Source organism: Gymnoscopelus microlampas, assembly GCF_963454915.1.
Source record: "Gymnoscopelus microlampas genome assembly, chromosome: 1".
NCBI classification, from domain to species: Eukaryota; Metazoa; Chordata; class Actinopteri; order Myctophiformes; family Myctophidae; genus Gymnoscopelus; species Gymnoscopelus microlampas.
This window is the reverse complement of record NC_139962.1, coordinates 63,487,063-63,497,798: the sequence shown is the minus strand read 5'-3', so window position 1 is coordinate 63,497,798 and position 10,736 is coordinate 63,487,063. Positions and strand designations below refer to the sequence as shown.

The following is a 10,736-nucleotide window of genomic DNA, read 5'->3' as shown; positions in this document are numbered from 1 at the left end:
AGTTTAATACTACTAGTTACTTTGTGGATTTTAATTATTATGACAAAATATACATAAACCGCTTCAGCCCCATTTAAACTTTGGCTTTTTGAAAATGTACTTATTGTACAGTATGGTCAACTTGGACAATATAGCTCTGTTTTCATCATGTGTATCAGGGGTGCAGCCATGGGTGGGCCCAGGGACGGGATTTATTTATGAGAACGAAAATTAAATAACGTAACCCTAACCTAACCTTAACCCTAAACCTAAAACCGAAATAAAGTAAAGGAAAAAAAGTACCAAAACCCACCCAAACCCGCACTTTTTTCGACCCGAAACCGAAGAAAAAAAATCGCGCGCGCGTGCATGCTTCAGTTCCGGCAAGAAATGTCAACCACTTTCACCACTGGGTAGGAGGGCATCCTCCATTTGCGTTCAGTGTATGCCAAGTAAGTCTTGGCTCTCCGCTCCAACACGGTGTCCGCGAGTCTATTCTGCTTCTCCCCCTGGACAGCACACTGTACACCTACACTGCATCTGTAAGTAGCTGTCAGGAGATAAGAGGAAACACCACCCAGAGTTCACAGGACCCACCCAAAACACCAGCATCCCCAACATTACCAGCCATCAAATACATAAAGATAAAATGAATTATCATTACACACCACCCTGTGACAAATACGCAAAAACAGGTGAACTGTCAAAGGGATCCATTTTAATCCTCTGTGAAACTCTCTTTGCATACAAAACAGTGCAAATATTTGTGCAAAACAGTTGCATATAAAACAATAATTATATCAAAATTAAAGTGCAAACATCCTCCTAGAGGCAAGGTTTAACACATTTGTAACTCCAAATAAACAGACAGTGCAGTAATACATTAAAATAAATATATACAAAAATAAGTTCACATTATCATGTGTGTTCTGCAGACCGGTCTGGCCCAAGCACTGCTTTTGCAGAAACCAAAAAGTGGAACAGCCAAGATGTGTCTGTCAATGAGGGCCCTGAGCGCAGACACTGATTGGCTGTTCTGCTTTTTGGTTTCTGCAAAACACCCACCCAGCACTTGGGGCCAGACTGATCTGCAGAAGACACTTGATAATGTCAATTCACACGACGGGATGGTTTACCAGATCACACTTGAAGAAGGCCACAGAGCTGCTGACCCCTCACTTCTTCATCTTGTATTTGATGGGGAGCAGCTCTGTGGCCTTCTTCATCTTATCAATTTTTTCCTGCAGGGGTTTGTTGGCATCCAAAAATGCCTTGCAGAGTTGGGCATAGCTCGCCAAACTCTGCTTTTCAGAAATGATGGGCAGCTCCCCAAATTCTGCGGCCTCTCCGGCAATGAGCACATCTGCAATGACGGCAGTCCCTGCAATTGTGTTGCGGTCCACCTTCAGAATTTCGCACGTGGTGGTCATACTGCGGTTCTTTTTAAAAACCTTCAGGACGGCCTTGTACCTGTGTACCACGTCCTCTGGGCTCAGAACTACAAGACAGATCAAAAGAAAATATACATTAATACTTTCATAATTTGGAAATGTATTTATAATCCTGAGTATACATGACAATCAGTACTTAGACCAGTCTTATTCACTCCATGGTTAAATTGATTTAGTCCTAGACGCTCTATAAATTACTGTTTGATAATAGGGCCGGCCTTGACTATGGTAAATGTAGCCTATATGGGTGGAGGGGAGAGAGTTACCTTAGCATTATGCCTGATCAAAGAAATCGACACCTGAACATGCTATACTGAAATGATGATGGAAATGTAACCGCAGTGTCACAATAAAAGATGCTTCCACTAAGATGAAAATTGTCCATAGACCTTGCTAGGCCCATATGACAGAGTGTGAAAGCTCCCTGATGTATAAAAGGGGGGGCATTCACCAAATTTTGAGGGCACTTAAAAAATAAATAATTCTGTGCATAATGGTGCTGCAGTGTGATGTAAACAACAGTGCTGTTTGTGTGTGGGTTGTTCCAGAAGCATTAGAAATGTGAGTCATCTTTTTCCAGATGAGGGGTTACCTCTCTTTCCAAATGATCCTTTTTTGTTTCTTTTCTTCTTCTGGTCTTCAGAGGAGGAGTCAGAAGAAGAGGAATATTTTTCCCCTTCTTCTTAATCTTCCTTTTCTGACCCTCAGGAGAAGGAGAGGAGCCAGAAGAGGATTCACGCCTCCTTATGCGCCACCCTTAAAGTTAGCAAATGTAAAAGCAAAGTTAAAAGTTATCAAATCTATGAGCTCATTTAAGACATGAAAACAGCAGCACCACAAAGGCAGGCAAAACCAATAAGAGGCGTCTACTTAAAGACGTCACGTCACGTCACCATATTATATTCTCACAGCAATCAATGAAAAAGTGTGTTTGGCCCCAACCACATACCCCCTGTCCTCCATCTCGCTCCTGTAGCCCTGGGTGGACGTATTGCGGCAACCGTAACTCGTACAGACTCACAGATGTCATTGCTGGATTTATGTTAAAAAATACTTAGTTATTTACAGAGATACTTCCACCCTGCATCCAGGACTACAGGAGAGAAATAGCAGACAGCCCCCCCCCCCTGTGTTGGGCTTTCAAGTCACAGAATATATCCATTTAAAACTGATTTCATTTCAACACAAAAACATTGCTGAATACCCTTAAGCCTTAACTAACCAAGACTTCTTTAGATTGTAGTTAGAGCCTTACATGTTGGTTTTGGGAGGAACAGTCTAGTTACCTTTGGAAACTGTGGGGCCGGCCTCTGAGACACGGGTCTTCTCCCGGATGAAGTCCCGCTGCTCTTGTAAGAGTGAGTTCTCCTCTTTTAGGATCCGGACTTCCTCCTTCAGCAGGCGGTTCTCCCCTTTGATCAACTTCAAGTCGGCCTTGAACTTGACCATTGTGGACGCACTTTGTTGAATCTCTTCAACTAAAAAAGATGCAGAAAGATGTATTCAATACTTAAAATATTTGATTTCACCGTGTTTACACCCTAATTTGTAGTCAGTCATAAGCTGTTCTATTTCAGTTACACTTCTAAGCTTTGTAGCTGCACAGTATACCAAGGTATGTGAACGAACATAACAATTTAAATCATGTTGGGGGTTTAGCTCGTCTTTAAGAATAGAGCCCCTGACAACCTGGCCACTCTATGTACAACAAAGATTGAATCAAAAGCTTACCATCATTGTCAGAGTGGGTCTCCTCTGAAGGGTTGTCCGTCCATTGCACTTCTGGTGCGGTCCCTGCAGTGGTCTTCGGTCTCCTGGCTGAGCGTTTGGTGGCCATGACTTTTGACAAGACTATGTGGGAAAAGAAAAAATAAATAAGATACAATTCAACAGACATGGGCGCCCGCTGGCCTAGCGGTCCAGGTGCATACCACATAGGCTCTAATGCCTGACGGCATGTCGCGGGTTCGCATCCCATTCCGAACTACCTGTGCTGCGTGTCACTCCCCGTTTTCCTGTCCTTCTCTACTATACTATCAATAAAGGCAGAAAAACTAAAAATATATATTCAACAGACACGTTTAAACTATCTGTTGTAAGGTTGAAACATATCAACGTTGAGCTTATTTTATGGCTTATCCATCCCTTCACACAGGTCTTCAACAGGGGGTCCTCAAGAGTTACTACAAGGGGGGCCGCCTAATCTTAGTGTGACAGGATTTTATTTTCTTACATTAACGACTTGAACAGTAGCATCCCTATTCCGAGGGGAACATTAGCCAAATATAGCCGATCTACAAGCTCGCAACGCAAGCTTGTAGATCGGCTATTTTCAGCAAAGAAGGTTGTTGTACAGGGAAAAAAGAGCAGACCAAGTTCAAGTTTTGTAAATCTTGAGGGTTTAAGTGGTTAACTGTCTGCCTGGAAATACTCATTAACATGTATGCAACACAGAGTTACACAATTTGAACCCCATAAGGGTCTGGAAACGTTGAAGACCGCTGGCTTACATGTACATCAAATCAGAAAGTGTTTTTGTTGGATTGTACAGCTTGTTTCCAGTCAGCAGACGTTACCAGGCTAAAACATTTAGTTTAGTTTAGTTTATTTAGCACATTTGTTATAAAAAAACAAAACAATACATATCAAAGAAAACAAGTTGCTGTGCAAGGAAAGGAATAAGGAATGTTTAATTTTTTTCATTTGAACATACATAAGCAGGTTTGAAAAACATTTTGTACCATATCTATCATCATGATATTTGTGCATGGGGATCTCATCTTAAACAAGCTCAGTGCTTAATTAGTCTTCCAGTTTAGTAGACCTTGTATTTTGAATTTGTACTTCAATGTACTGTTGTTCTCATGTCTAAGGATAAGGATAATTCCTTTTAACAGGTCGTTCATGAAAGTCCTTGCGGTCTTGTTTCCAATGAGAACCTGTGAGCAATTAGGGGTTAAGAGTCTTGCTCAGGGACAAATTTAATTTCATTGACACATATGCTGCCCTGGCCTGGAATCAAACCTGGGGCAACCAGGGCCTCTGGCTCCCTAGGCGGGTTCACTAACCATTCAGCTATGGCCGCCCCGTCTTATTAAAGAAAGTACATCAATCAATCAATGAATATTTAATAAAAACGGTGCAGATTAGGCCTGTCAAAAAAAATCGATTCATGAATAAATCGCGATTCTTAATGCCACGATTTTAAAAATCGATTCAAAATATTAAAATCGATTTTTTAATTTTTTTTTTTTTTTTTTAATTTTTTTTTTTTTTTTTTTTTTTTTTTTTTTAATAAAATCGCAATAAATCGCAGAATCGAATATCAATTAATCGCAGAATCGCAATTTTAATCGAATCGGCACCCTAGAAAATCGCAATAAATCGCAGAATCGCAATTTTAATCGAATCGGCACCCTAGAAAATCGCAATAAATCGCAGAATCGAATCGAATATCAATTAATCGCAGAATCGCAATTTTAATCGAATCGGCACCCTAGGAATCGATTTTGAATCGAATCGTGAGGTAAGTGAATCGTGACACCCCTAGTGCAGATGTCTATTTGACTGTGAAATCATTGTCAAAAACCTCTTTTGAATGATCAGTAATTTAGATAGATATGATGGACATGCAGCAGCACAAACAATATTACTGAAATTAATATATAATATAATAATATATATAATATATTTAAAACTAAGTCTAGCTCTGCAGAGCTGAACTAAACTGATAATGCGATGGGAAAACATATGATAATGGTATTCATTAAGATAATCCACAATTAACTGTTAACCTTGCGTCAACAGGCTTTCTAGTCTGGTTTGGTTTCTATTTGCGGCTATGCTCAGATCTGGTCTAGGTTCCGCCTACTATATCCGGTAATTCAAACCCACACAGTAGATGCGCTTAGTGACCGTTTCCGTATCCGATCTAGACCGGATCTACATACTGCAAAGCGAATTGATCCCTCATTCATCTACAATTGGAAAAATGATAATATAATGACATCGTCCATCACTATGTTTTGCCGTGCCGGTGGCAATGTCAAATTAAGCAGACGTTGTTCAAGATGGTAGCAAGATGACTATGCCCAAAGCTGGGCTACTTTGGTGGAACTGCTCGCTCCAGATGGGCTCTAGAAACTAGTAGCTAACCTACCAATGTTAACCAACGGATGGTTAGATTTCGTCATTTTCACGTTAGCAAACATGTCAGCTAACATTACATGTTAATTTTACAGTTGAGGCTCGGGTCACATGTCTTACTTACCAAGTTGGAGGTTTTAGTCGACCGTTGTAGTTTGTTTGTTTGTTGTTTCTTCATTCAACTCCAGTCTACTGTAGTCCACTCCAAATTCCCTCTGCTTTCGTCTTGCGTCAAGTTGCGTAATTACGTAGGTTACGTAGCATACGTCATTCCGCTATGGAGACATTCAAGAGCATGCTGTAAATCCGATATTCCATAATATGAAAATGCTACATCAAGTCACGCGTTCTTAACAGCTTGTAACATAAAAATGTCCACTATGATTCCAAACTTTGGGGATTTAACGTGGTGCCCCAGAAAACCTGGGCTCTGAAATGGTGCAAATTCAATTCATGTATTTATTCCCTCCGAGTTGTATGAACGCAACATCTGGTTACGCAACATCACCCGCCAAGAGAGCGCCAACTAAATAAATTCATTGGACTGTGTGCACTCACTGTACACGTTAAGGCGGACAGTCTGCTCTGTGCAATGACATTGTTAAGAAGATTGCTTGAGAGGACAGCGCAAGGGGGCAAACCATTAATAAGATGGCCCCAGGAGGAGAGGCTATTGGCAAGTAAAAAAAGATGCCCTGTTTGCTACAGCAGAATGCAGTTCAAAAGAACCAACACGACCAAGGATGGCTATCGGTGGTAAGTGATATTATTAGCATTGCCACTCATAGGCTACACCCAGTCTGTAGCCACACTCACAGATAACGTTATACATCTGATTGGAAATACATGTTTTGTTATTTTACATTGGTCTACTACTCTATCTATGTTACTACTTCAAACTTTATTTACAGATATGGTATATAATATATGTTATGTTACAGGAGCTGCAGAAAGTCAACCCACAGGGGCAGAGCCATCACAAGGTCCATCAGAGACGGCTCAATCTTCTCCAGGTCTCACATCCCATTTGCATCATGAATGCAAATAATGCACAGGTTGGATGCTCCCCTCTCTCCCTCTCACTTCAATTCAAATGGCTTCATAGGCATATTATGTAACACTACATATTTTGACAAATTAAGCATTTATCTCTCATGCTCTCTCAAGCTGTGTAATGTGTTTTGTTACACAATAATTTGCTTTGTTTATTTAATTTTATTTTATATTAAAGACTATTCCACTCAGGCTGACCTGATACAGTACATGCAGATACCGCCAGGCATGCAAAAGTGTCACTTTTCGACGAAATTCGCCGTTTTGAATCCAAATAGGTCATTTCAAATGACCTACAAATGACTCATTTGTGTATAAAACAAAAGTCGCTGCAGTCAGGGGCTTCTCAGGCTAGTCACATACTAGACTGTCGAAGGTTGGACATAGGAAGGATGTTTTTGTGGACGAACGCCAACATAAAACGTCCGTTAACGAATCATGATACATGATACTAATGAGCGGTAGTCTTATTTTGAGAACCCGCTTTAGGAAGTTGTAGCTTTAGCCTGCGTTAGCTGACGAAGCACAGCTTCATTAGCTAGAGGCCATTGTTATGGTGCGGTGTTGTGGAACTGGAAGATGTTTGAATGGATAAAAAGTTTATGAGTCTCTCAGCTAAACGTTTTAACAACGTGAAAACCATGCACTGTGGACTACTACCGTTCTTTAGACCATCCGTTGCAGTGGTGAGTGTGTGTTGTTATTTTACGTCGTGTCTGTGTGACTGTGCAGCTACAAACTTTAAATTGTGGTGTGTGTGTGTGTGTGTGTGTGTGTGTGTGTGTGTGTGTGTGTGTGTGTGTGTGTGTGTGTGTGCTTTGCCAAACCATTACTGTATTCTTTGATTTTGAAACGGTGTAGATTTAATGTTGTTATTTAACAGCCCCCCCCACCAACTGGGATAAGTTGAGATCTAAACATGGCAAGGCAAAATGAGATCTAAACATCTACCCTTATTTCAGGATGATAAAAATGAAAAATAGAATATGACTTCTAAAATGTTTTTAAAAGTTTAAACTTGAATAAATAATGTATTCACTTATCAAACATAATTTAATAACACATTTCCATTGCAAATAGTCTTATTTATTTTTTAACGGTTATTTAAACAATATAAAGCTACTTAAATAAAGTTTGTTATTCAGAACCTTTTAATATTTACAATTGTTAATATAATAATATTGCAAACTTCTCTTAAATGAGATAATCATCCAAATTAAAGGTCATCCAGCATAATTTGAGTATCAAAGAAATATAAAATATGAATAGTGATTAATATTGGGCTCAATTACCCTGGGGCATTTTGTTCATTTACCCCACAGCCACCATTGTAGATAAAATTGTCTAGAATAATTATTCAGACAATTTCTTTTCCAAATTATTCATTTTATCCATTGTCAAATCACCAACATGTATGATATACATTTTTAGATCTGGGTAAATTAGCTTTGATTACAACAGTCATTCTACCTGACTTGTAGAAATCTTACTTTGACTGGCAAAAAAAATAAAAATAATATTTTATACTTTCCCCAGGTGCTTTCCAATTTCACAGCCAGGTGTTAATGATGGATGTTTACTAGATTTAAGGTCACATCACATGACAACACAGTTTTCTAGATAAAGGGGGTGGTTCAATTTACCCACTGGCTCATCTTACCATACCATCTTATATCTTATTATATGGCAGGGAAGAACAGGGTATAATAAAGTTTTGATTTAAAAAATGGTGCTGCGCGCGCTGCACAGTGTCACCTTTTTCACCATGAGCCTGTTTGCATGCCTGTACCACATGTACACAGTGTCTCTTAATATAAATAGGCTAATGCATACAGACATATTACATAGACAATACAAAGAAATCCAAGAAATCACGCATGTTCATCCATCCCAACATTTACAACATGCACAATGGCTATCGTAGGCACCAACCTAACTCTATAATTACCCCTCCCTGACTACAAAACTAGCCCATCCCAGTTGCTAATATGTTGATTATAGTTGTCCTCTTTTTTTGTCTCAGTTTGTCACAGGGTTTGAGGAGAAGACAGGTGGACATGATAGAGTATGGAGTCTGTGGGAGCAGCAAATCACTGACCAGGGTGACAACACTATAACGGGAAATTTGCTGTGAAGCAGTCAGACGACTGGAGAGAAGACGAGAAATGCGGATTGGAGGGAGAAGAGCTTTCGTAGCGATAGATGAGAGCAAGTTCAGACACAAAAGAAAGGTAAGGTTTTATTTTGTTCATAAAATGGCAATTTCTGTTTTTTTGTCGTATAGTGCAGTACTACGTTGCTGTTAAAACAGGGACAATATGTTTTAAAGAAGTGAAAGGGATAGTCCACTCAAAAACATCTACAATCTATAAAGGTTAATCTCCATGGTGATGGTACTGCCTGAACATATATCACTGTTTCCACGGATCCACGAAAGTTTTTTTTTTTGGGGGGGGGGGAAAGGCAATACAATTTTGTGAAAATAGAAATGGGTCCTTGAAAGTGCTTAAATTTAGGGTAGCATATGTTACTGCAGTATGTGTTCTTGCTTTGCTGTTACAGAAGGCAAGAGACCACGTAGTCTGCCATCACTAACACAGTTTCTCATCATTGAAACCTTGATCCAGCGTAGGAAAAAATACACTGGATCAAGGAATACACTGGTAGGAAACAATTGGGGGGGGGGGGGGGGACTTTTGGCCCCACTGTCTAAAAACTGGGGGCATTAACAACATTTTGGGTAGGACCTTTTTTTTTAAAAGGAAAAAAAATTGCATAAAGTTGCAAACATAGTGTGAACAACAATGCTGTTTGTGTGTTTGTGTTCCTCATTGTTGTCTTCTGACAAACAACTTGCAGGTGCTGAGTGTGTGTTAAAGATTTAAATACATTTAATTGAATGAAAATAAAATTATCAAAATATTGTGGACAATCTTTACCCCTGGATGATGGTCTTTACTTTAGGGGAATTCAGAGGATTTCTTTGACATTACCCATGGCTAAATTCCTATACTGCCATGATCCATGTCTTAAACTATGCCATGCGGGGGCAGTGAATTTGAATAAAAGGCCCATGAAAGTCCTTGAAAGATCCCTGAAATTGATGTTGAGGTAGGTGTGGGAACCCTGATCTGAATGCCTATGCCAAATGGTGTTTTCATGGAAAGATTTGAAAAATAAAAGTGTTGCTTTGAGAGCTAACCCTATATATTGGTCATATGCCTGGCAGTATTACCATGAGCATGGGGGTGCACCAAACAAGCAACAAAGTAACAACAACATTCTCAAATTATATATTTTAGGTGGACTGCCTTTAAGCATTACATTTTGTTTATTTTCAGTATGGACGTGGACGACATGGCAACACCTGGCGACGACGCTCGTGGGTCTTTGGGATGATGGAGGTGAAGGGGTCCCGTAGACGGCCTGTTTTAAAACTGGTTGAAACACGATCCAGGAGGAGTTTGCACCCAATCATCAGAAAATATGTTAGACCTGGAAATGAAATAATTAGTGATTGTTGGCGTGCCTATGACAGATAGGCCAATGACGGCTACATTCACTACCTGGTCAATCATAGGCGATATTTTGTCCACCCTGGTACTGGTGCTCACACACAGCACATTGAACGGGCATGGTGGGATTATAAAGAGGACATCTACAGGTACAGGGGGAACCTGACAGAGAGAGCCTTGAAGATGAACTTAAGGTTCATCGAGTGGAACCACTGGCTCGGGAAAGAGCATAGGGAGGGCATTCTTGGACGCCTATTTAAAGACATCAGAGCATGTTACAAAGTGTAACCTGTGATTACGATGACAAGATGAAGAAGTGAGGGTTCAAGTGTGGGACTGGTAAACCATCCCGGTCGTGTGAATTCACATTATCAAGTGTCTTCTGCAGACCAGTCTGGCCCCAAGTGCTGGGTGGGTGTTTTGCAGAAACTGAAAAGCAGAACAGCCAATCAGTCTGCGCTCAGGGCCCTGTCATTGACAGACACATCTTGGCTGTTCCACTTTTTGGTTTCTGCAAAAGCAGTGCTTGGACCAGACCGGTCTGCAGAACACACATGATAATGTAAACTCCGGTGACCGGGATGTTTTACCA

The 10,736-nt window shown here is 40.2% G+C and overlaps 1 protein-coding gene across 1 annotated transcript; it reads right to left on the bottom strand.

Annotated features, from left to right (window-relative positions):
• Positions 1-1,154: 1,154 nt before the first annotated feature.
• Positions 1,155-3,267, bottom strand: LOC311044452 (coiled-coil domain-containing protein 106-like; the record flags this gene model as incomplete). Its single annotated transcript, XM_084056052.1, has 3 exons — positions 1,155-1,477; positions 2,717-2,908; positions 3,162-3,267. 3 exons carry the CDS (start codon positions 3,265-3,267, stop codon positions 1,155-1,157), a joined length of 621 nt encoding a protein of 206 aa, XP_083912178.1.
• Between the last annotated feature and the right edge of the window lie 7,469 nt (positions 3,268-10,736).